Source organism: Medicago truncatula, chromosome 4 (genome assembly GCF_003473485.1).
Source record: "Medicago truncatula cultivar Jemalong A17 chromosome 4, MtrunA17r5.0-ANR, whole genome shotgun sequence".
NCBI lineage: Eukaryota > Viridiplantae > Streptophyta > Magnoliopsida > Fabales > Fabaceae > Medicago > Medicago truncatula.
In genome coordinates, this window is record NC_053045.1 from 48,396,564 (window position 1) to 48,424,276 (window position 27,713).

Below are 27,713 nucleotides of genomic sequence, written 5' to 3' on the forward strand. Positions count from 1 at the left end.
TTAAATGATAATAAATATAAGATAAAATTTTAGTGAATAAAATTTAATTTAATTTATAATACATAGGATATATTAAATTAATAAATTTAAAGTATTTTTTAAAAGAAAAATTAGTTTACAAAATTACAAATACTTAAATTAATGATATAATTTTTATTATGAATTAAGAATACCCTTTATGTCATTTTACATTTATCAGCTAGTTGAACCGCTATTTTTACCAAACACTTCAGTTAGCTTATCAGCTAAAATCTATCAGCTAGCTTATCAGCTATCCGCTATTTTTACCAAACAGAGCCCTAGTCTAATTGAAGCCTACCTCGATCCATCTCGTTTAATAATAAGGTTAGGCTTAAACTTTTTATAAAGTTCATTTAATTAAATAGATCAGGCTAAAATTATAACAAAGTCTATTAAGCTTATCGGACCAACCTATTAAGTTTTTTATATATATTAGCTCTTTCATTATTGATATTGTTGAAGTTTTTTTTAATAAACTCAAAACTTAATATGATTTGGTTATTTAGTAGCAAGTATATTGGTGTCACTAGACATTCGTAAGATTTCGTTACTTAATAGCAAATCTATTTGTATGTTTTAGGCCTTCATAAAGTCTGACCTATTTAATAGTAGATTTATAAGTCTTGTTAGACCTTAATGTAAACTAAGCTTTTAAATGGACTTTCGGATTTCATCGAAACTTTAAAAAGGTCAGATGTTAACAATGAACCTATAAATGGTAATAGGTTGGACTCAAGCCTATAGTTTCATAAGTAAGTCAGACAGATATTACATAAGTTATTTCAATAACTAATCCTACAAAAACTTTATTTTTATTTTGGTGTAACATTTTTTCTTCTGATTTTATCATTACTTAATTATTTTTTATCATTTATTACCAATGAAAACGAAAAGAAAGATATATTAGTGTTTTTGTCTCTAATGACGCTAATCACCTTAAAAAATGCTTAATAGCATTAGCAGCAGCAAACAAAAAATATGGAAATATGGAATGAGTCATGTGATGTTAAGGCATCGATCTCATTAATTGAGTTAAGTCATGTGAGTTGTGACCTAAACGTGCATAATAGCATTAGCAGCCACAAACATTTTTTAACGGGATCTTAAAAATATTTAATCTTTTGTCAATATTTTAATAAAAAATTTAGATGATGATAATAATAGAGGGGTGTTTTTGAAGCACAAATACTTGTTTGTGTCATTGACCTTTCAGAGTACTTCATTTAACACTTATAGAGCATCGACCCATGCTAACATACGGTTATATGGAAGGTAATATTTGACGGTAATAGGTAACAAAATAGTTTAGATGAATGTCATGATTGTCATATAGTATTTCATAATATTAAGAAGCATATAGGCGTTGGTACTGTACCATAACATAATTTTCCATGACATCGTCCTTGATACCGTAAGATAATATTATAGGTTAAGTACAGGGACGGAGCTGGGTACTAATGAAAAGGGGCAGCCGCCATCCATGAAATATATAGGATCCCTATAGGACTCATGTGCCTATTAACCGTTCGTCACCCATGCTTTCATATCCACTTGGTTCACTTATACTAAATTTTATTTTATTTTAATTAAAGGTCCACTCATGTTCTCTTTTTTCTTACCATCCACTCATATTTTTTTTTTTTTATAATAATAAATATAGCATATTGAATTGATTAGTCTATTAAATTTTATTCCTATTTCCAAATAGAAGCCAACAACGTTTGGAAAATTAGGGGTGATAGAGATACCATAAATCATACATTCAAGAACAATTATATTCTAAAGTTCCAATTTCTAAAAATTTCAAGTACCGCCACACCTCAAGATTTAGTAGTATATATTTGTTATTGTTTATCTTGCAAACAAAATAGGAGCAGGGAAACAAAATAGGAGGAAACTGTTATAGGATGGACTCCGTTTAGTAAAAACAAAGTAGCAACGATGAGTTGAAAATAGGAGCAACGATTATAGGATGAAACAGTTAGCATCCGGGTTAACTTTAATAAATAAGATATAAGAGATCTCTCCGTTTAAAAATAAGATTTTGATTAAAAGTAATTAAATTAAATAGGTTTAATTAAACAGGGGTAATACATTAAAAGTAAGCATAGAATTTAGGTTAAAATTAGGACTACAGTTAACGTCCGGGTTAACTTTAATAAATAAGAGATAAAAGATCTCTCCGTTTGAAAATCAGATTTTGATTAAATTAACTAAATTAAATAGGTTTAATTAAACACGGCTAATACAGTAAAAGTAAGCATAGAATTTAGGTTAAAATTAGGGCAACAGTTAACTTTCGGGATAACTTTAATAAATAAAAGATCAAATGTATATAATTATTCATTTCTTAACAATATCTCGTTATTTTCCCTAAAAAAAACAATATCTCGTTATTTATTTTTATATTTTATGACAAATATTTATAATTAATTTTTTTTTTTGTTTTTTTGAAAAAAAATGTTTGTAATTAATTGATAGATTAATATATGTTTATCTCTCGTCGGAATTGTGATAAGTTGTTGGAGGAGTATCATGATATTTAGTAGGACTGTAAAACCAAACCAATCCGATCTACTATTATATATGGACAAGTTTAATTAGTTCGAAATAAATGTCATCATAGATATTGTGGTCTATTTTTGAAAAACTGTTGAAAGTCAATTTCATATAGGTCAATCTAAACTGAATTTGGTAAACAATAATATAGTGTGTTTGTTTCTCTACGTTCTGATATTTCGTTCTTTCATTTTATTGTGAATTTTGTTTACATACAAGTAGTTAGATTTGTTCTTAATTAGATTAGATATTATTGCTCTACAAATATTGCTATCAATGTCATCACTATCTCAACTCTTAATCCTTATTTAATTATTAAAGCTTCACTTAATTAATTAAGCCGTGTCAGATGAACATATTTTTCTACCAAATCCCTGCACAACACAAGAGCAATAATATCATACAGAATTAACATCAATCCTTTTTTACGGATAAACATATATCTTATCACATCACATGCTATTAACACAAAAACTAAGCATTTCTGGGAATCTACGTTATGGTTAATTAAGACCTTGAATTAATGAACCGTATCTTTGACTAATGGCACTCCAATAATACTCGTGCCCCTGTAATTAATCGGGCTAAACAGGCCGGCTGACAGCTCTACATGGATATCTGTATAAACCCGCAAATACCATGAAATACATGGATTACCCGCTAAACGGATATCCGCGTGGATATGAATAGGGTACGGATTTCATATTTATCTAACATATATCCACATCCATGTTTATCCATTTACATCCCTAATCAAAACAACAATAAAATATCACCAATATGCCTTAGCCACTAATATGTCCGAAAACAGCTCCTAAGGACCGAAACGCGCAGAACAATGGATGATGTTACTGCACTGTGCCTTAGCCACCAATATGGTCGCTTAGCCATGCCTGAAGCTGAAGCATAGAATTTTCTGGATTTTGGCTCTCGGGAACTCATCTCATTATTTTATATCTTGTGCTCATCTTTTATATCTCCATTATTTATCTTTATTTTGTAGTTTATTTCATAATTAAATTATAAAAATTCATTGACTACCGTATGTATGTTAGTATAAATGATGGATCTCGTTTGACCTGAATTCAAATACATACTAATAATATGCAATTCTAAGTGTCTAAATAATTCATGATGTGTTGGATTTTTAACAATATGGAGTTGAGAGATTCCTTAAAAGAAATGGAGGTGAGAGAAAAGTCATGTGTATTCATCCTAATTGCAAGAAAACGAACTTAAATTATCTTCTCTTCTTCTCTTACTCCTTAATGTTATTAGGTTTTCAAACACTTAACCTTAAAAATTTCCCTCTATTTCTAATGTATTAATTACTAATGAGAGCAATCCTAAATTTTTCCCATCTCATCCTATTTAAAATTTGAATTTCGGTGGAACTTAGTGGAGTTTGTATTGTTAATTGGGTAATTGTGGCTTTATGGTTTGTATGCAAAGTTATTTTCAAATTTCCATGCATGGTATACATAAAACATTTAATTGTGGCTTTATGGCTTTTAATCAGATTTTGTTTGGCTTTCCTTATTTTTAGGCTTACTATTATTTATGCAATTTGATTTTCAATTCAACTTTCTCTCTTTTATTAAGCACGGCCTTTCTGTTCTTCAAATTTCCTCACACCATAACCTCTCTCATCCTCCACGCCATCACCAACAGAGCCATCAAATGTTCGTTTCTGCACAAATTGCGTTCTCAAACAACAACAAGGCACTTCTTTCCCTATTTGTTTCGAACTCTTCGACGAACCCTTCCATACCTAATCTTCACTTCATGTGCATCCGTTGTCCTTCAATTACTCATCGATCTCGTGTTCTTCCTTCTTCGACGCCTGATTTCGCTTTCCTTTGTCCTCCTTACGCCGATCCTAAATTCTCTTACTTCAAAATTGTTCGGAGTGGTATTGAATTTCATGCTAATAAGGTTCTTGCGGCCGCCGCAGAGATTTTGGCTAATACTTTGACTAGATCGGATGGATGCTGAGAGAAGAGTTATGGTTACGGTTGGAGCTAGGTTTATAAACGGAGCTTTCTTCTGTTTGGGATCTTTCAGAATCCAAGTTCCTCCGCCTTCGTTTTGTTTCAATGGAGCGCCAAATGAGATTTTTTTCGGTGACTGGTGTTCTGCGGTTTACACAATGAGGGACCCTTCAACCCATCACAGTACGTGTTGTTTACAGTAAGATTTCAGAGGCTTTTCATTTTTGATTTTTGGGTTTTTAGTAAGATTTGGTTAATTTTTTTCTAGGGTTCTCTTTTGGTTGTGATTGTAAGTAAGCTATATATACTTTTTTTTTTTTCAATTGCTTTTATTCATGGCAAGTGTACAAAATTCAATCATCGACCTAATCATCTAAGTGTACAAATTAGTTTTTAACATACTAACATGTCGGAATTGTAAGTAGCAGATTGTTTATTTATGTATTTTGCCTTCCGTATCATACTTCACCAAAGAGATAGATGATGTCATTTTGCCTTGCATATGTTAAATATTTGGATACTCATGTTATTATATTTGCTTGTTAGATGTCCTTCATTGATTAATATCTTGCCTACTTATGCGACTTATAAAACTTGGCCAGCAAATGCTTATGTGCAGAAGTTAAATGTTATAGGGACTGTGTTTATTTATAAAGAATTAAAAGATTAGTGTTTATGAATTATAAGTTAAAATATTGCAGCTGCTGATCCGTATTTGGTGTTGCATTTTTGTAAAAACTATTTCATGTTAGGATATCATTGCATGAAAGACCGTATTTCATGTTAGTAGTGTTGCATGTCTTTTACATTCATTTATAGTTCTATGTAAATGTTAAAAAGTTTAGTGTTTTTTATCTTGATATTTGTATTTGTGTTTGTTAACTACCTGAAAATCTATTACTTTGACAAATTTTATTGCAACTGATATTAGAATTTGTTTGTTACTTTCAGTCCATCTACTTATAGATTCAGACTTAATTTATTTCAGCGCAAGGCAAAGCTACCCGCTTGCTTCTCAAGGGAGTATGGAATGGAAGTGGCTCCCTTAGTTATGCTTCGTGATCCAAGCAGGAATGAATTCGAGGTTATGATTGAGAAGAAGAATGGTAAGGTCTATTTCACTGATGGATGGGCTACAATGAAGGATTTTTATATCATCACTGCTTGCTCATGGATGACTGTGATATATGCAAATCGCAACCTATTTCTCTTTCGTGGAGTTACTAGGAAAGAAAGGGAATTCCTCTATCCTAGGTTCAGTCCTCCGAAGAGATTTCTTTTGAAACACATGTCCCCAAGCTCTGCAGGGAACACTACCATTCCTAATGCTCTTGCTTTTTTGTTCTTCCAAAGAAATTTTACCACACCATTCAGAAACAGTTGACAGCTTCTGATGTGGACTCTGGAAATTTGGTGAGATATGTTTTGAATAAGTTTGTATACTTTTTGTTAATGCAACTTTTTTCCTTATCTTAATGTTTCCATATCTTGGTTGTAAACATGAGCTGGTTTGGCTTGGATTTTGTCAGTCTGTTTTGTCTGCTGAAGCGACCGAACTGCCGATAGTTGATTACTTGCGGTATAGCTGGAAATGTAACATGAAGTTCAGTAATGGCAAGGATCTTCCGTACATCATTTATGGGCAGTGGAAACAAATTTGCAAAGCACGTAAGTTCACTAAAGGATCAATGGTTAAGTTTGGTGTGACGGATGCAAATAATAGGATCATTTTCATACTTCCGCCTCTGATGTTGGTTCTTCGTTCAAGGATTCCTCTGATCAGTATTTCCGGAAGAATTAGTGGATATGGACTGTCACCTAACTTGGAAAGCTGCTCATATATTTCCTTTTGTTCAATGTTATCTTGATGTTTTGGTTTTTTGTTTTTAGTTTGGGACATGTAATGCACATTTTTGATGCACTTTTTGGATGATGTTGTTCTGTTGCTGTTATGTTATGCTGTGTTGATCTTTTGCGACTGGATTTCGGTTTTGTGGGCTATTGTCATGTTTAATCAACACTAATTTAATGTTGTTTTGCTTTGACTACTATTTTTGTTCTGCTAGACTTAATTTCCTTTTAAACAACCCTCTGCTTAGAAATCTGCTCATTATACACTAGAAATCTGCTTACAATTGATGAGCAGTTAACATGTGTTTTGATCTTAGCAACTTTGGACTCAAAATACATAACAACGTGAGAAGCTGATACAAAATATAGATCATATTCTTCTTAGTTAGCATGATAAGAATCAACTGATGACCAATAATGAACTGAAAGCGAGTTACTATCCAATTCAACATACTAAATAATATGAAAAACAAGTGCTTAAAATCTTACAGACTTAGTTTTATATAAACAGTTTCAGAAAATTGATAACCAGGAACAATAAAAAAAGACTTCAAAATGTTGAGATTACCGTTTTTTCTCATTTTTTATCCGAAGTTAATAGCATATAATACGAAAAAGAAATGCAAATATGATGATTAATTAGATGGACACTTTAAATACCAAATACGAATGCTTGAAGAATAAAATACACTTTAAAGTCCAAATGTATATTAATGTCTTACATGCTTGGTCGGGATCGAAGTAGCAAGTTAATAAAAATGAAATATATCATTTGTATCTTGATTCTTCAGAAAATAAAAAAAATCATTTGTATCTTGAAAATATATTATTGTAAAAAAAATATACAACAATGAAATTTAGACATCAGTTATTTTCTCACACCAATTCATCATTCTATTTTCTCTTTATCAATCTTTTTCTATCACATAAGACATCTACTGCATCACACTCTCCCTCTCTTTATATTTCAAGGTATTGGGTAGAATTTGAGTGTCTAGATAATTTTTTCAAAAAGAAGAAAATATAACTTAGTATGTTTTTTTAATAGTCTTTAATTCTAAAAGACCTGTGCGGTACACGGGTCATCAATCTAGTGTAGCTTACAATGGCTTGGAGCTAACATATTGGAATCTCAACCGCCGTAATTAATGCATATCACATTCATCGTTTATCAAAAAAAATACATTACTTTCTCCTGTCCTATTTACAATAAACAATTTGCTTTTTAGATACATTAAATAATTTATGTATTTGGTTTAGGTTCTTGACTAATACGTACATTATTCAATGTATCTAAAAAGTTAACTTTCTCTTGTAAATAGGACCGAAGAGAGTACAATGTATCATGTAAGAGGTCCTTTTCTCAACCTTGGTCTAAGACCCATAAAATATTAGGAACAACCTTGATGTAGAATTATTATTTTACTTCCAATTGTACTGTCTAATTAATTGAGTGTTTATTACTTCCAAATACTAACCTAATAGTAGTAAATAAGGTTAGTCTGATAAAATTGTCATGTCTTTTTTACATCATTATTACATTTCTTAAATTATATATAAAATTTTTAAACAACATTCATTTTAAATCAGAAAATAATAAAAAGAGAGATATAGAATTAAAATGAAGTGTTAAATGATTTTTTATTTATTTTAGAAAAGTGTTAAATTAATGTTGAAAAGTATTACATGTATATGCCTCATTGTTGTTAGCTCTAATTGGTTAACCGCTAGTTCTTCTCCAATCAGTTCCAATTAAAAAAGGATCCATGGAGAGAATCTGAATTCAAATCTTACTCATCCAGTAACAGATCTTTATCTTATTATACCACACACCTTTCGATGGAATTTTGAATAAATTTCTAGAGGTCATTTCCCTAAAAACCTCGGTACGATAATAAATACTAGGGTTAATAGGTCTTTATCCCCTGTAATATATGACACTTTTTGTTTTGTCCCCTGTAAAAAAAAAAAAAAATTAAATTCCGTCCTTGTAAAATGAAGATTCTTCGAGATTGCCCCCTAAGCCCATTGACTCAACAAAATCTATGATGTGGCACCTACATGGCTTTTTCATTTTATTTTTCATTTTTTTTGCTTGCCACGCGTAAAAACTAGTTTACACGTCGTTTTTATTTAAAAAAATTAAAATATAATATAAAATTTAAAAAATCGAAAATCATTTTTTAAAAAATATGAAAATTAATTTTTCAAATTTTAAAAAATCTGAAAAAATTCAAACTATTTTTTTTAAATCGAAAAAAAAATAGATATTTTTTTCCAAAAATTAAAAAACATTTTGATTTTTTTCCGAAATAGAAAATTGTCTTACCATTTTCGAAATGAAAAAACATGCAGATTTTTTTCGAAATAATTTTTTATTTTTTCTACAAAGAATGAAAATTCTGGAAAATATTTTAATTTTTAAAAATCTGGATATAAATGTTTTTAAATTCCAACTATATAATCCGACGAAAAAAAATTGATTTTATTTAAATTTTTAAAATCTGGAAAATATTCTCATATTTTTAAAATTTGTACAAGTTAAGACAATATTTCAAGATTTTATAAAAAATTTCAAAAACAAATTTGAATTTTTTCTAAATTAAAAATTTTCGAAAAAAATCTGAAGTTAAGATTTTAAAAATATAAATAAAATCAAATTTTTTTCTGATTATATAGTTGGAATTTAAAAAAATTTATATCTAGATTTTTAAAAATTAAAATATTTTCCAGAATTTTCATTCTTTGTAGAAAAAATTTAAAAAAACCTTTTTATTTCAAAAAAGATAACACAATTCTCTATTTCGGAAAAAAATCTAAATTTTTTTTAAATTTTGGAAAAAAATTCTAATTTTTTTTTTCGATCTAAAAAAATAGTTTGAATTTTTTCAGATTTTTGAAAATTAATTTTCAGATTTTTTAAAAAATGATTTTCGTTTTTTTAAATTTTATTTTATATTTAAATTTTTTAAATAAAAATGACGTGTAAACTATTTTTTACGTGTGGCAAGCAAAAAAAAAAAAAAAAAACCATGTAGGTGCCACATCAAAGATTCTAATATTACAGATTGATGCATTTTGGTTAAAAGACCCGAAGTCGCAAAGCCTTGGGTAAAAATAACACTTGGTGCGATTATTGTACTTAAAAGGTTTTTCTCCTTTTTAAAACACGGAACCATATGAAAAATGGAAAAACCCCATGAAAGAAAGATTAGTGATTCATATAAATCACTAAATGGTAAATGGCCGGAAAAAAACCAACGAGTAATTAACAATCCCGTTACACAGAAAAAAGTTATTATCATGGCTTTTTTGGACAAATCATATAATCCTACAATTTGATTGACTAATAAGGTTATCAAATGAATTGAAATAACAATTGATATGACGGAAAACGATATATGAGTTAATATATGCTGAGTCATTGGGCTTAGGGGGCAATCGTGAAGAATCTTCATTTTACAAGGACGGAATTTAAAAAAAAAAAATTACAGAGGACAAAACCAAAAGTACCCTATATTACAGAGGATAATGACCTATTAACCCTAAATACTAATAATAGCAAGCGGTAGATGCAAAGAAATTTATACTCCTGGATTTGGAAATGTGGAATAGGAATCATGTGATGTTAAGGCATCGATCTCAATAATTGAGTCAAGTCAACAATTAGGTCTTTTGATAATCTTGTTATTATTTTATTGGGGTATTATTTATACTCTCAGTTTAGTCTTTGAGATGACGAGTACTTAATAGCACGACACATGTTGTCGTCAAATACACACGACGGTGTATTCCACTATCACACTATTTCAGTTTTGGATTTTACCAAAAGACACCTTTTATGAATATGTTTTTTAGTAATTTACTCAATTAACATTTGTTAAAAGACATCAACTAATTTTTATGAAGGTGTTTTTTAGCAAAGTTATAACTAAAAAGTGGAAATCACACCTTGAGGCGTGAGTTGCTAAAAGACACCTTCATGGGTGACTTCTAGCATAACCCTTCAGTTTTTTATAATTTATTTAATTAAAATTTGATTTGAATAGTCGTGCAATTCCGTTGCTAAATTATGTTGTGTACCGTAGCGTTGCTCCTTTGACCTTTGAGATTATGGTTATATAAATAGGGAAATGTTAACAACTGTCTTTAAATAGTAAGTTTTTTAAAAAGTTTATGTAATCAATGTATCGGGAATTGAAATATTTGACTTTTTTATGACATAATTTCTTCTTTTAGCATCCTTAAAGAGTGTCCCAGAGGCACTCGTTTACAAGACTCATATAAATATGTTCATTGATGTTGTAAAATGTTTCTCAATTTTGTCATTTTGTCAATGATCATTACTAAACAAGGTTAACGAGATGACACGTCTGTTAATTGTAATGTCATTTTCTTAATTTTTTGTTTTTGAATTTTAGTCCATAATTTATATTTTAGGTTTTAATATGTAATTTAAATTTATTTTTTTATTAAAGTATTCCAGCTTCTTAAAGTTTAAATTTTCCGGTATTGATGCATTGGTGCCACGTTATATTCGTATCGTATCAAATATCAGGCTTTATAGGTCATAATTCATTATAAACAAACTTAACAAAGAGTTTAAGCTTCCAATTAAGCTACAATTAAAAAATAAACTTCATGCTATACGTCGAACACTTACACTTCAGACACATTAATTCTCTTCAAAACACTTGATTATTGAAAGATATTCATGTGAATTTACACTCTCTAATGTGTGTGTGGGACTCATATTATGTCAAGAGACACACCCCAATAACACTCATGCATGCCTTGTTCATGTTACGATGACATAAACTTTAATGCTGCCATGCGTAGATTACGAACGAGTTCTTTTATGGTCAAGTTGTAGCCTTCACCAATCTGTACAATAATAACATAATTAACAATCAAATATTAATTTGTACCTTAAGGATACAGGTTAAGGAGTTTAAAATAGAATTAAAAAATAAATTTCGAAACTTTTATGATCTTAAATGCACAATTTTTAAGAAATTTTTTCTATGTTTAATTTCTTAATTTATGTCTCAATGGCACAACTTAGTTTATTAGTAAAGGATGATGCAGAAAGAACTTAATGAAGAAAAAAATCTGAGTGTTTTATTAAAGAGAATATCCTTTACCTCAGCAATGACTGTAATGTCGTGGAAAGAATCTCCAAAAGCTAAAATACGGTTATTGACAACTAATAGTTGAAAACTTTGTATCTCTGTGATTACTTTAACAAGAAGTCCATCATGTTTTTGGCAATGGATCCGAATCAACATCTTTTTCCCGGACACTTTTGCTGCTACCTTGATAGCAGTGCCATCACCAACACTTTCAGTTTCACAACAATGGTCTGGTTTGTTACAAACCATCATCGATTGATCTTCCTTTGTGTTCTTCCCTACTTCTTCTAAAATTGCCAAACGCTCTTTAAGCTCTTTGATATGTTTAATTGTATCTGCTAATACTGAAGCCTTGTCCTTCTAATTAACATATTTTACACGTGATTAGTAATTAGTGAGACTAACCAAGCAGCTAGTAATGTTTTGATCTATGAATCACAAATACGAACACGGACACGACACTGACACTGACACGCCGATACAACTAATAATTTGAAAAATCACATAATTCAGTGTAATTACAAGTGTTATGTCGGTGTTGGACACGACACGTGTCCGACACCGAAACACACTTAATCCGAGGAATGTATGTTTCATAGGTTTTGATGAATTAACATTTATCTTATACCATACATTTGTATATCACATTACAAAAAAGTGACACGACAATTTTTTTTTTTGCATAATTTAAGAAAATTAAAGTGATCAAATTTAACTACATTAACATATATTCGACAACTGGTATGTCTTCAATCTAAAGTACGAGTCGTTGTTATTATTCAACAAATGGTAGCATATAACAATAAGATACTTTGATCATATTCTTTTACTATTATATAAAAACAAATTGTAGCATATAAGTTTTATAAGTTTCGACAAATATTTTCAAAAAAGAGAGTTAATTTCAGGAAGTTTTGCTAATACATAGTTAAAGATATAAGTTAAATATGTGTATTAGCATGTGTGCAACAATCAACGAGGTGACTTGTTTTGAAACTAGATCTAGAGTTATCTACTAACATTTACTTCTTACCTTCTTTAGGTCAGGAATGAGTGTTGCAAGAGCAATGAAGGCTTGACCGAGTTTCTCTCTTCGTTTTCTCTCGACCATAATGTGATCTTTTACATGAGCCGAAGACCTCTTAGATTGTGATGTTTTAGTTTCCACGTTTTGATTTTTTGAAGACTCTTTTGAGGTTTGGAGGGCTGAAAAATGTGTGTTTCCCAAATTGGGCAAAGACGGAATCTGAGACGACTGAAAGGTGGATGGAGATGCAGAAAGTTGCTGTGAAAAGTTTTTGGTTATGTTGTCACTTCGATCAAAAAATTTCAGCTTCTTGGTTGGATTCTCAAAATCAAAGTCAAAAGACTCAAAACTTGTTTCACCATTGAATGTTTCGCTCAGAGTAGTGGAAATGCATTCTGTAGTCAAGCATTGTTGCAGGGTCTCTCTTTGTTCCTCAAAGGCAATGACACTAGCCATGTCACGTGAGAGAAACTCTTCTACCACATCAGCATCAAGCAAGTTCAAGTAGCATTCCTCATCAAATATGTATTCACCCACCTTTTCCTGCAAGTTGATTAAAGAATTATTAAATCATTTGTGAACCAACTTTAGTGGTTAATGAACTTTAGTTAATGCCAAAACGGGTAGCGTACAAACGTGATTTTATGTGTTGCAAACAGAAAACCAGACACAGGCAAACAAGAGGATCCAAGTTCAAATTTGACTGAAACAACTAGTTAAACTTTTTTTACAGTCCGACTGAACTACAGATTACCCAATTTCTTTATAAGACAAATGGGTTAAGACAAAAAAAAAAAAAAACTTGAGAGACAGGAAGTATGAATTTCTCACCAAATCAGATAACAAGCTGCTGTCTGCTGATATGTTCATTGGTGTGTTGTTGATTTGCTCCATGAGTCACAAGGTTTAACTGAAAATAGTAACACTTGTGTACTGAAGTGTAGTGTAGCTACTTAAAACAAGGAAGAGTGAGACTTCAGTCTTAGCTTATGTACTTCAGAACTTCACTCCTATGCTTGCTCTATAATATAGTGATAGGTTTTTCAATTCCTCAACGGCCACTAGGTACACAGTCCCCCATAGAACATAAAACCAAGATTTGTTAATTAATAAATTAAAATAAAGCACGTGGGGAAAATCTTGGTTTCATAATAAATTGCGTGTTTTATGGAGTAATAATGCTTTGGATGGGAACAAAGTTAATTAATTTATAAATTTTATCATTAAAAAAGGTATGTTAATATATACAACCAGTCAAAAAAATACAAAGCAAAATACAATGGTATCGATCTATCAAGATCTATACTCTTACATATGTCTCCCTCGAGCTGGGAATGTGGAATATATATCATGTGATGTCATGTTAAAGAATCCATCTCACTATTTTGAAGTCAAAAAGACCCCTTGAATGATTGTAGAGAATATTTTTTTTTTTTTATTTTTAAGAAATCAAAATGTGATATATTAACAATGGCGATGAAACTCTCTAGTACAAGTTGTACTACGGAGCCACCCCAAAAGACAACCCGTCTTACAAAGTATTTACAAGATAATAATGTCAGTCAAGACCCAAACACAATAAGGGGTCCGACCACCATCTCTGAGAACCGTGCACAAACGTGGCATTATTAACTTTAAGCCACCATATAGAATGAAATTTAACTTGATCTAATAACTGTAAAATAGGAGTTTCTATGTTGTTGAATACCTTGTTATTACGTTCTCTCCAGATCAACCAAACACACAGAAGCCAAAGTAATTGGAGAAAAGAGCGTCGAGACTTTGAATGACCTTTATAATGCATAAATTGAAGGAAATGATCACTAATATTGAGAGGATCTACACCAGACACGCCAATCCAAGTCCTGGTGTATTGCCATAACGACCCGGACACTTCGCAATGAAGAAACATATGGGATGCTGACTCCTCAAAGCTGCACCCTGCCACACACCTAACCCCCTCGGCCTGAAGAATGCCTCGTCGAAGGAGATTCATTCTGGTCGGTAACCTGTCTTTCAGCAGACGTCAAGCTACAATAAACACCTTGAGAGGAGCCTGCTTATGCCATACAAGGTCTCTTGTTGCTTCAGTTGTGGAAGAGACCTGAGTTGTCAGAATCTGATATGCACCTCGGACAGTGTAACCTTCATGAATATCTGGATCCCACTGCCACCTGTCAATAATATTAGCCTGCACAATAACACCATCAAGTAATTGCCTACACTTCTCTAATTATTAGGTGATAATAATACTTCCTCCATTTGTACATTGTTGTTTCATTTGTTCAAATCAAGGAAAACAAATGTTATTATCAATAATAATAATAATAATAATAATAAGGGTTAATTATTGAAATTGATCATGTAATATATGCAAAGTTTGAAAAAAAACTCTATAAAATAAAAAACACATATTCTAACTTTTTTAAGGAATATATTCTAACTTTGTAATTCAAGATTCTTATTATTTATGGCTCTCTAATTTACATAAAATATTAATATTGACATGAAAATTCAAATGACAGAAAGAGTGTAAAAATACAACATGAGTAAGAAAAAGTTATGCCAAAAATTATCATAACAAAGGTTATTAATAGAAGTGGTTAAAGTTGCAGACGGAAATGACATAAAATGGAACGACAAAAGAGCTGCAATTTCAGATTCCTATGACCTAACATGCAAAAAGTTTGTAATTTTTATTTTTGAGGGGTGGTTGTAAAAATATATATATATATATATATATATATATATATATATATATATATATATATATATATATATATATACACACAGAGACATTTCCAAAATAATTTAATTTTTTTAATGCAACGTGTATTAAAATATATAAAAGAACTGCTACCTTGCTGAACACTCATTTTAAAATATTTTACCAGACTGTTTCCGATGGCCTTTTGAAAAGTTTAAAACGTGGGATAGAGATGTTGCCAACAATGAGAGTGATATCTTTCATCGATTTTTTTATTTATCAAATGAAGGTGGAAAGGCTGGATATAGATTTGACCGTGTTTATATATTTTTGTATTTGGGTTAAAGTATCCTTATTGATAAGTTTGAATATAGTATTTACTTTACTTAGAAGAAGGGGAAAAAAATAGTTCAACCGTTCTCCTCTTCTTCGATCTTGGAGTTTTTTTTTTTTTTGAACAAGTCGATCTTGGAGTTTTGTTTAACTTTTCAGAGCGTTCCGCCTAAAAGAGAGCTTTTCCACCTAAAAGAGAGCTTTTCCACCTAAAAGAAACATAACTTTATTGACAAATTAAACAATAAACTTAAGGTGTAACTATAACTTTGATTCCCTTATTTGCAGTCACTCACGAGATAGATTTCTACATATTAAAATAACACTATTTTAATCTCTTATTTAGATTTTTGAACTTAAAAATGATGATATATTCATTTTAAAATCACAAAAATAGATTTTTAAACTTAGTAATTTTGTGGTTGACGATAATTCAACATCAACAAATTATATTACACATCATTGTTTGATCATTATAATTGTCATGTTAACCATCATCACTGTGGTAGGAGAATCTGTGATACGAACTCCTAGAATTGTGATTGGACCTAACTCATTATTACAAAGTGAAAAATTCTCCCACTTGTAAACATATGTGCATGTCATATCTTATTCAATGTGAAAATCTTAATACACACACCTCTCACATCTAAAGTTGGACATGAGTGTGACCCACGTGGCTCGATAACGGAAACTTAATAACATGAAGTTTAACGAATTTGAATTTAGGTTGGGCCTAATTCGACCTTACAAAATCTACTTTGTAAGGTGAAGTCTTCCACCACTTAAAAGCATTTGTTCATGATATTTCTCATCAAATGTGAAACTCTTAACACAATTCAATCATCACCTTACTAAGATGGCATTAGGGTATATTCAAGATCTGATTAGCCACATTTTATCAGGTTTAATGTATCATACCACCTGAGTGACGCTCTAGATGTCCAAACTAAGTGTGAGGGTTGACTCAGACAATAGGTGAAAGATAGTTTAAACATGTGTTTTAAAAAAAAAAACTTTTTATTGTTAAAAGATATTATTAAAGCATTCATTAACATTTCTTAAAAGTACTCGTCCAATTAAGAGAGTACAAAGATTGGAAATGGACTACTCAATCAGGACAAACATAGGCAAAGTATCAAATTATTTTTATTATTAAACTTTTGAAAACCGTTTAAAAACGTGTTTATCTCTATGGTAAATCTTTCCTCCATTGTCCCCTATGCTCAATTGGCAGGGATATTGCATAATTTATGCAGGGGCCGGGGTTCGAACCCCGGACACTCCACTTCTTCACATTTAAATGTGTGAGCTCTAGCCACTAGGCTACTAGACCAAAAAAAAAAAAAAAAAAATCTTTCCTCCATTTATTTGAAGAAATAAAAGAATATCTAATTACCGAAAATCATGGACATGAAATCATGACTTTAAAAGTTCTAGCAACACTCATTTGAGCTCTTTAAAGGCTTGATTATTTTTTAATGTTAAAAGTAAATATTACTAGCATTATTCGTAATCTCATATATTGTAGGTACGTGAAAAAGAAAGTGGCTAAATAAATGATTCTAGAGACATGCCATACCGCACGATTAATTTTTATGTGTTTGGGTAATTTGTAGCTTTACCCTCAAAATGTTTATTTTTACACTAAAATGTATTCTTTAACTCACCCACTGTGATATGTATAAGGCATCGACCACCTATTTTGTGCACACAATTTGTAAATTATCAAGTAAGAGTAGCCCAAAAATTTTGCGAAATAGAATTTTTGTTTTGGCACGTTTATGACTTTTGATTTGTATGAATGGTTAACTTTCTTTTGAGTAGGTATGTACAAGGTTTTACAACTCGAGAGTTTACCTCAACTCGTTTTAGCTATGTAAACTCGAATCGTAAACTCGTACGAGTTTATCTATAATTAAAATTTTATAAAATTTATTATATTATATATATATATATATATATATATATATATATATATAATATATATATATATAGCATATGTAATCTAATATTTAAACAAAAGATAATCAATTAACCACATTTAAATAACAAACTCTAACAATAAAAAACAAAATTTATCAGTACATTTAAACTCTGTTTGATCTTCAGTTGTAACTTTAACTTCAATTGTTCCATTTTCTCATTTAAATACTTGAGCAAGTAATATATTTGAATGATTTCAATTCAATCAATAATAACAAGCTTTTGAATGCATTCCTAAAATTCAATGTATGTCATTGTCACGCATTGACGTAGCTTCTGTACATAACAAACATGGAAAAAACGAGTTATGTTAACTGTAAATGGAACATTTCAGCACCTTGGGATTGAAAAAAGAATTAGATTTTGAAAGAAAATGAGACAAAATATATAACAAAAAAAATAAAAAATAAAAATAAAAGGTAAACTCGGACGAGTTTACTCCGAGTTTACACGAGTTTAACACGAACAAACTCGTCAAACTTTTCAACCAAAAACCGAGTTTACCTCCGAGTTAACACGTTTTTGCCACCTAAAAACGTAAACTCAGAGAGTTTACGAGTTAACACTCGATTTGTGGAACAGTGAGTATGTATGCCATTATTTTACAGCAGAAGTGATGTTACAAAATTCATGCAAGATAGTTGTGTTTACTAAAGTCTTTAAAATATTATGGCTTAATTACACCACGGGTCCTTTATGTTTGACGTTTGTAACAGATAGGTCCTTTAAGTTTGTTTTGTAACAGATAGGTCCTTTAACTTTGTAACAGTGTACAACTAAGTCTTTCCGTTAACTCACCGTCAAAAAAATGCTGACGTGGTTGTGGAGTCTGTGACGTGGCATGCAAAAGGCAAAAACATGTTATTAATTGGAAAATGTTATGATTATTTTTGAAGATTGCTGATGTAACTTGCATGTTGTTGGCTTTAACTTGTGTTATTGCAACAATAAGCTTGATATTTAATCAAGTAAAGTGAACAATCCTTGTAACATGTTGTTTTTTTTAGTTTAATTTAAGCGTGCAATCATGTTAGACGATCAAACATTGTTGAGTGTAACATTAATGTAATGTGTTAAGTGTTTTGTTTTAAGAAAATAAATGTTTTGTTAACGGAAGGACTTAGTTGCACAGTGTTACAAAGTTAAATGACATATTTGTTACAAAACAAACTTAAAGGACCTATTTGTTACAAACGTCAAACTTAAAGACATGTGGTGTAATTAAGTCAAAAAATTTGTGTTTACTAAAGTGGAAAATAAAGCTTCAGTTCCTGCCAAAGACAGTTAATTGTCATTCTTAGGATTGATTTTTAACTATTGTTTCAAAGCGGACGGTGGTTAATTGTCATTTGAGATATTTTCGTCTCTTGGAGGTTCTTTTGAGCAATCACTAGAATGCCTAAAGAGCAAGTTTCAAATTCTTAAGTTTTAATGAGCCTCTTGATGCAAAAATTTGCGGCCCATATTAATTTTTTGGAAATGAACTCAAAACGTTTACAAGACAAGAAATTGCTTTCTATGTATCACATTTGCTAGCATCATTTTATTCTAAAATCTCTATTTTATTCTAATCTCCAATATAGTCCAAACGCATTACACCACGCTGGGTGACAATCAAAAACCTCTAGTATATAATTATAGTGTTCCCCACGCTGGGTGACAATCAAAAACCTCCGGTTTTCAGTTCAAGAAATTCGAATTTCGATCGAAAGATGAGTAAGGCCTGGACAATAATTGTTTCAGTAAACAATCAAACTCAGATTTTTCTAAACAAATCGTCGTTAGTGAAACTCATATAAACAACTCATTTGTGTGTTAATAATATAAAAATGAATTTTTGTAAGTAAATATAATTCCATTTTTGTTTGTTCAAAAAAATAAATAATGGAGTACACAATTAGAGGCTATTTTACAATTTTAATACATTGATGAACTATTATAGCTAATCGTTATAAATTTAGGAAATAAAATGGCTATTCGCTCGTTTAGAAATATGCTTAATTGCACTTTTAGCCCCCTATCTTTCTAAAAGTTGCGATTTTGGCCCCCTAACTAATTAAAATACAAAACAGCCCCTATGTATTGGATCTTTGGCAGTTTTGGCCCCCAATGCCACTTTTGACTTAGTCTTCGCTGACGTGGCACCCACAATGGTCGACACGTAGCACCTCACTTAAGGGATATGGGTGTCACGTCAACGAAGACTAAGTCAAAAGTGGTTTTGGGGGCCAAAATTGCCAAAGATCCAATATATAGGGGATTGTTTTGTATTTTAATTAGTTAGGGGGCCAAAATCAGAACTTTTGAAAAGATAGGGGGCCAAACGTGTAATTAAACCTTAGAAATACCATTTCATGCATTCTACTTCCTTGTGTTCAATCAAGAGCACAATGCAACAATGAATGCAGCCGGCAATATAATGCCATCAAGATGTTCATGTTTAAGCCTACAATCTCTCCATGTGAGAGGTAGCAAGGAATTGGACTCGGTTGAGTCACAAACAATATGCACTCATGCAGTCACACAATTTATGACTGTTTGATTGAGATAAAAAAAATCCTAAGATAACTATACTTTGATTTATTAAAAACTAAAGTTATCGATTTTAAATTTTGAATCATACATTCGGTCTTAATCGGATGGTCATTGATTACTGATTGCATGACTACATGCACTCTATGACTGCACATAAATTTGATATGAGATAGCATAGCGGACATGGCAATTTAAATAAATCAATCAAAGTCTAAGATTTTAGGACACAAATGTCACAAAGGATTAAATTTTGTGGCGGAATAAACGACAAAAAATGTCAATTTTATGGCATAAGCATTTGTCTTTGTTTTTAACGGTCACTAATTCGAATACATTTTCCCTCCACATGGTTTGTTACCGTTTTTTGCCCTCACAAATCGAAATGTCTATCACAAAATTTATTTGTTATTTGTGACAATTTTTTCTGCTACAAATAACAACTAAGCATCTATTTGGTGTAGCTTTTGGAGAGGCTAGATGCATGTCTAGATTGAAGCTAAAATTTATAGCTTCTCACTGCACCATTAAATAGTATATAAGGTTGTGGTTTTTCACCTTTCGTGGATTTAAAACTCTAAACTGATATGATTTTGAAACCACACCACGTTAAAATACCACTTTCCAATGCACTCCAATCCTCAAAAATTTTGAAGCTGGGTGTTGAAGCTTTAGCATTGCCATGATTTGCGTGCTTTTCTCAATTCTACCGTGCTATCAAATAGGTCATAAGTAGAAGTGTAATTTTTGTGAAAGCTTTTTTAACCAATAATATGTAAGGTTTTTTTTTCTTCTATTTTAATTTGACCACAAATAAGTGTTATTCTAATTGTGATGTCCCTCCCCCTCTCTCTCACACCTTATCTATAAATATCTTTTATAAAATAAAAAAAAAGAATTAAAACAATAATAACTTATCCGTCACCAAAATCACTGCATCATTTGAAAGGAGTGTTATAGGAGAGGAGAGGAAATTCAAGAATCACATGACATAGGGTAAGGGTGAGCTGTGAGCAGCAGTTAAGCAACCTGACATGCAAAGAGATCAGGCGCACGGCAACGCTTCTTGCCAACCGTGAAATCCGGAAGCTCGTCCTGCAATATCTGAAATAACTACGTCGACGATATACATAAACTTGCTAGCTAGGTCTGCATGCAGATACCTAGAGGTTAAGCAACATATATAAAGGTAGGTACACTTCAAAACAGAGCATATACCAAACCAAACCAAGTTGCTAAGGGTTTTGAAATCTCATTAATTGACACGTTAATTTAGATGTGAAGGGGAGTGTAAGAGATATATACTAGTAGGTTTGATTTGATGTGCGATGTTATGTTGACATTGACAATTATCGATGTCATTGAGATTGGAGGAAGAGAATTTATACTTACACGAGGTTGTATTCTAGTGGATATCTTCCTATCTAACTACATATCCTTGCATGTCCAATCATCAGGTCAAAGGTAGTGGTTGTTAATTGTCTGTCCTCTTTTCTTTCATGTCTTCATATATTATTTGTTTTATAAATTTATAATTTTAACCTTTTCTCTTCTATTGAAATAAATTAAGAATCAATATAGTCGTATGTAATATTGAAATGACAACCAACAAAGAATTTGCTTAAGCTGTACGGGATTTGGATTTCTTAAATATGTTGTAAAGATTTGATTTTCGACTTATGCGTATAAAAAAAAGATATGATCTAATAGAAATTTTTTGGTAGAATTTTTTGTCTGATCACTGAAGCCTCTTTTTTTTTTCTGTCGTTAAAGATTTGATTTTCGACTCATGCACATAAAAGAAAAGAACATTAACAAGAAACAAAATTAAAACAAAAAATAGTAAAAGAAAAGAACATTAACGTAAACTAATCAAAATTAAAACAAAAAATACAAAGCCAATTATCAATCATGTGTGTGGGTTATTTTGGAATAATGAAAGGAGGTATAAAAAAAAATAGATGTTGGCTTATTTATATAGTGGGAACAATATTAAGGAATTAGTGTAAATACAAGCTAGTGTAATTAAAAGGATGAAAGTGGATGTAAATTAATGAGGTGAGTGTAAACAATTTAATTAAATTTATAAAAATGTGTATAAATAATCAAGTGAGTGTAGGATGCTAACCTACTTATTTTTTTTATTTTTTTGGAACAACCAACATATATTAATCAAACAAACCCTTGAGAAAAGGGAATTGTTGAGGAAAAAGAACTTACAAACCCCCAGCGCTAAGGCATAACAGGGGCTGAGCCAAAGAACAAAAAAAAACCCACACAAAACACAAACAACGCAAGGCAGGGAGCAGGAAAGAAAAAACCGTAACCAGCATAAAAAAAAAACAGCAGCAAATACAAGCACCACTGAAACCTAAGGCAACCGAAACATCCAAACCAAAAGCCACCAGCCTGCGCACCTCCCACACTCCTATCTTAGAAGACATTCGCGAGGATTCCAACACCATTCATAAAATAGACTCGGACCAATATTGAGCCTATACAAGCTCAGTCCATGCGAGCACCTTAATCTTTTCCACCACCTCATCAACATCAAAAGTCCCATTATTAAATATAATGTCGTTCCTCACCTTCCAAATCACCCACAAGGACACATACCAAATTAGCCAAAATCCGTGCCTAAGTTTTTTAGAGGACACCTCTATCGACCAACATTCTAAATGCACAAAAAGATTATTAGGAACAATGAAATCACAATGGAGCCAACACATAAACTTTTTCCATACTCTTTGTACTTCATCACAATCACAATGTAAGAAAAGATGCACCTCCATTTCATCCGTCAAACCACACAAAACATAACTTCTAGAGTGTTCCACCCCCAAAATCTCTCTCGCCGCTAACTTACACCTTAATGATTTTAGTTGGATATAACTTGTTAATTTACACGTTAATGTTTTTAAGTGGGTGTAAATTAGCAGTCAAACACTCATTCGGTGTCACCTTTTAAACCTCCACAATACATATATTGATTAACTTTTTATTTATTTTTAAATGATCAATATTAATAATTAATTGTTAATTAGTTTTTTTTCTCATTCGACAAAATTTAAACCCAAGATCTCAATTTCTTTTACACTTAACTCATAGAACTATCCAACCCCAATTCACTCTTGTACTAATTCCGTCGTTAATTTAGCCTAAAAAATAAAAATAAATGATTGAGACCGTATGAAAAAAACACGGACTATTTGTTTTTTATTTGAAACTTTTATTTTTTACAATATCTTTTTAAAATTTATTCGAAACATGTTAGATGATGTCTACTACTATCATTTTATATAAGTTGGTCATGAAGAATTGAAGTGTGTTCTTGTTACTATATAAAATTAAAAACTTTGTGAATGAAATATTGAAATATGTATGTGATAGAATTTTGGCAAGTGTACCAAATACTATTGAAGTAGTAAAAATATCGTTCCTACAATGACTGATTTTAATCTCAATAATTCAACTACGTTGTAAGTTAGGATGTATAAAAGTTCTTTTGATTTGCCACTAGGCAGTTGATTGGTTTGTTTACATAAAAGTAACATAAATTAAAGATCGGTTTTAAGAATAAGAGAGATATGAGTTTAGGTCTTTCGAATCATCGATGTTCCCCTAATTGGTATACCACACCTATTCTTGTGAATGATTCACTAGTTCTACGATAGTTAAAAAAATAGTCCTAATCAATCCCTTGAAGTTACGACCCTCTTCTAGGGTTACAACCCCTAATTCCTTAGGTGGTCTAATAACCGTTGAAGGTTTAAGCACGTTAACCTAATATCACTAATAAAGGATTATTCATTCCTAGACTAACCATGTTTATTAGAACAATTCAATTAGGTCTAAGTCGAAAGCTAGGGTCAGTAGTCATTCGTTCTCACTAAATCATGTTTATATTTGATCAGGATATAAAAAGCATTAAGAACAATTGAATTGAATAAAAACTAGATTGTCATTCACAATAAATAGAGTTTCACAGCAACATGTTTCAATTAGGGTTACAAGGAATCATCTCAGACCTAACCTCTAATGGATTAGCTACTCATAATGGTGTTTACAAATAACATAATCATTAGAGGAATCAATACATACATGAACTGGTATAAGAGTGAAGAAATCGCCTTTCTCGCCGTCTTGTAGTCTCAAAATCGCACTTTGCTTTCTCAAAATCGTAACCCTTGTCTTTGGAATAGACTTCAGCTTAAATAGGCACATAAATTGGCCTAAAATCGTGACACGTTTTTCTTTGAATCGCAAACAACTGAATTAGGGTTTCCTCAAATCGTGTCACGATTTTGCCATCGTGACATGTTTTCTTCAATGTCGAAGCATGTTTTGGTCTTCTAAAATCGTGTCACGTTTTTACCAAATCATGGCACGTTTTCTTTCCTTGTATTTTCTTCGGTTTTCTGCTCTTTTTGCTGCATAAGTTGCCTTGTGAACTCCAAATTGTGATCAAAATACATATAAAAATTACGTAATGACGAGATGTCATCAGTATGTAAATCGAAGCATACAAAAAGGTATGTGCAAAAACTTATATACAAAAATCAAGGATATTAATAAAGTTGATGGAGTAATACAGTTGTCATAATTGTATGTGATTATTAGAGGTATTCGCGGTGCAGGTTTGTTCGGTTTTGAGGTTAAAAGTTATATGAACTGTAAGATAAAAAATAAGTGGTTTGGTTTGGTTCAGTAGACTTTTAAAATAAAGTTTATATCAAACCAAATTAATGTGGTTTGTGTTGGATCGGTTGGTGCAGTTTTTTCGATACCATACAATTTTTTTCCAACATTAAAGTCAAGTTAAAAGCAAAAACACAACATATTTTCAGCAAGGTTTCCAAAAATATTTTAAATTTCATCCAACATCACAATTTTATTTTCATCCAACAACATAAACCAAATTAAAAAGTAATCATATTCTATAAGAAATGCACAAAATTAAGATTTTGTCATTCTCTTAAAGTTCAAGTAACATATATAAATACGTTTTTGAAATAAAAAGTAAACAAGTAACTTAACAAGATAAAATTTTTGTCATTTTATAAAAGTTATATTGAAGTTCTAAGAGTATTGGTCTAAGTGACATATTTTTAACTAGCATTTTTCTTATGTTGTAGTTTGTTTTGGTTTAGTTTCGTTGGTAAAAGAAAACCGCAAACCAACTTAAACCATGTGGTTGAGTAAGAAAATGTTTGAATACATCCGAACAAAATGTGGATTTTTGCGGTTTCAATTTGGGTTGATTCGTTTTACGATGGTTGGTTCAATTTTGAACATCTTATATATATATATATATATATATATATATATATATATATATATATATATATATATATATATATGAGTCAGGATCCGTTGACACCAGGTGTCAACAAATTCGTTGACACCAAACCTCAGCCATTAATATTTTTAATCTAAAGGTTCATAATTGTTTGTTGAATTGATTAAGCTGCTCCTTTCTCACTTGATTCCCAGCTCTTTCGTCTTTAATTCTGCCAAGATTGAAAGTGTGTATTCTCCACCGATCTCATGTATTCAATCACAACATAATTCTTGATTTTATACAAGGGTTGGCAGCAATTCAATTTAAAGGTTTCCCATTTACCAAAGCCATAAAATTAGTTTCTACATCCAATTCATTTTCAATGATACTACCCTGAGATTATTTTAATTTACTTTTCAATGTTGATTAAACACCTAAAATTCTAACAAATGAAAGCAATCACATCCAAAATACTTTTATATTGACTACCTTCTTCTCCAATTGGCATTGTTATCACAAAATTTGAAAGACAAAGTAATAGCAACAGGTGTGTGAGGGGTAGGGCGTAACGAAATTTTATGAAGAAAATATGAAGTATCAACCAATGAAAAACTCAGATCTGTGTCATATTAATTTTTAAATTGTTTTTCGTTCTATCGTTTTTAATTTGCTATATAATTAAGAAAAACAAGAGGCCATCTTGAATAGCATAAGATTATGAAGAACCAGAAGAAAAAAAAAAGTGCATATGTGTAATAAAAAAACAAGTTGCTAGTCTTAGATCCTTATGAAAAACAAATAGAAAGGTTGGCAATGACATTTATTTTTATTTTTTTTAAGGAAGGTTGGTAATGCCATTGGCAGTAGAAGGGACAATAAGTAATTTTGTTTGAGAAATGTTTGGTGCACATTCGAAACAAAATTATTTAATGGAATTGAAGTCACTAGTAATTAGAGAGAGAAATTGGTAGAACAAATTAGGAAATGAAAATCACAATAGGATATGGTACATGATAGTCTTAAGTGAATAAATATTAGTCTTTGGATCAAATAAAATCAACGGATAAAATTTGGTGTCAACGAATCCATTGACACCTGCTAAAACACCGACTAGTTTTTATATAGGAGTGTTTTAGAAAAGATATAACTAAAAAGTTGTTAAATATACCTTAAGGTGAATGTTGCTAAAACACACCTTCTAAAAAAATAAGTGGGTGTAAGTTAGCAACTCCTATAGACATTTGCTAGAATACACCCACTTATTTTTTAGAATGTGTGTTTTAGCAAGTTATAACTAAAAAGTAGTTAAATATACCTTAAGGTGTAGCTTACTAAAACACTCCCACGTAAAAACTAGTGGGTGTTCTAGCAAATCCCTTTATACCCACTAGTTTTTACGTGAGAATGTTTTAATAAGCTACACCTTAAGGTGTATTTAACTACTTTTTAATTATTTTTTTTGGAACAACTATTTTTTAGTTATAACCTGCTAAAACACATCTCTTAACAAATAAGTATCTAGCAAATGTCTATAGGAGTTGCTAACATCCACCCGCTTATTTTTTTAGAAGGTTTGTTTTACCAACATTCACCTTAACGTATATTTAACAACTTTATACTTATATCTTTGTTAAAACACACCTTAATAAAAACTAGTGGGTGTATATATATATAATAAATGGTATATTTAAAAAAAGAGTAATAAATGTGTCTAAAATTTGTAGATAATCGTATACATAGTGACAAAACTTTTTTTTATAGGCTCTGTTTGGTAAAAATAGCGGTTAGCTGATAAGCTAGCTGATAGCTTATAGCTGACGACTGATAGCTGATAGCTGATGAATGATGACTGATAAGCTAGTTGAAATGTTTGGTAAAATTAGCGGTTCAACTAGCTTATAAACGTAAAATGACATATAAAGGTATTTTTAATTCATTATAAAATTTGTATCAATTGATATTTAAAATTTCATATTTTAAACATATTAATCTAATATGTCTTTCATATGTTATTTTTAAATTCATAAATTGGCTAATGTTTTATTTAAAATTGATTTTATTTCAGTTTTTAGACTTTATAAAAAAATTAAACAAAACCTTTAAAAAAAATTAATTGTTACCCTTTAAAACAAAATTAAACATAACGTAATATGATTTATTTAGGTAAACGTATCATATATTTTTTTAAGGAAAAATGTAGTTTTTATTTTTGTAAACATGAGCATATATTTTGTAAAAAAAAATAAAAGCGTGAGATATATATTTAGTTAAAGTGAAATCTGGGATTAAAAGT

General features: G+C 30.7%; 2 protein-coding genes across 5 annotated transcripts; one reads left to right on the forward strand and one right to left on the reverse strand.

Moving 5' to 3' along the window:
* Positions 1-3,371: 3,371 nt before the first annotated feature.
* On the forward strand, positions 3,372-6,619 carry LOC25480725 (uncharacterized). Of its 4 annotated transcripts, none has more exons than XM_024774410.2 (3): positions 3,372-4,770; positions 5,523-5,984; positions 6,101-6,619. In XM_024774410.2, exons 1-2 carry the CDS (start codon positions 4,565-4,567, stop codon positions 5,953-5,955), a joined length of 639 nt encoding a protein of 212 aa, XP_024630178.1. In that variant the 5' UTR covers positions 3,372-4,564; the 3' UTR covers positions 5,956-5,984; positions 6,101-6,619. The 4 variants fall into 4 exon arrangements, 1 of the variants encoding a protein (XP_024630178.1); XR_003008407.2 differs by having other exon boundaries at positions 3,379-4,770; positions 5,560-5,984; XR_003008409.2 differs by having other exon boundaries at positions 4,571-4,754.
* A 4,404-nt stretch (positions 6,620-11,023) lies between these two features.
* LOC25493546 (transcription factor bHLH19) lies at positions 11,024-14,873 on the reverse strand. The gene is made up of 5 exons (XM_013602065.3): positions 14,290-14,873; positions 13,413-13,642; positions 12,588-13,124; positions 11,567-11,914; positions 11,024-11,306 (listed from the first exon to the last, which is right to left on the reverse strand). The coding sequence occupies exons 2-5, from the start codon at positions 13,473-13,475 to the stop codon at positions 11,226-11,228; spliced, it is 1,029 nt and encodes a 342-aa protein (XP_013457519.1). The 5' UTR covers positions 13,476-13,642; positions 14,290-14,873; the 3' UTR covers positions 11,024-11,225.
* Between the last annotated feature and the right edge of the window lie 12,840 nt (positions 14,874-27,713).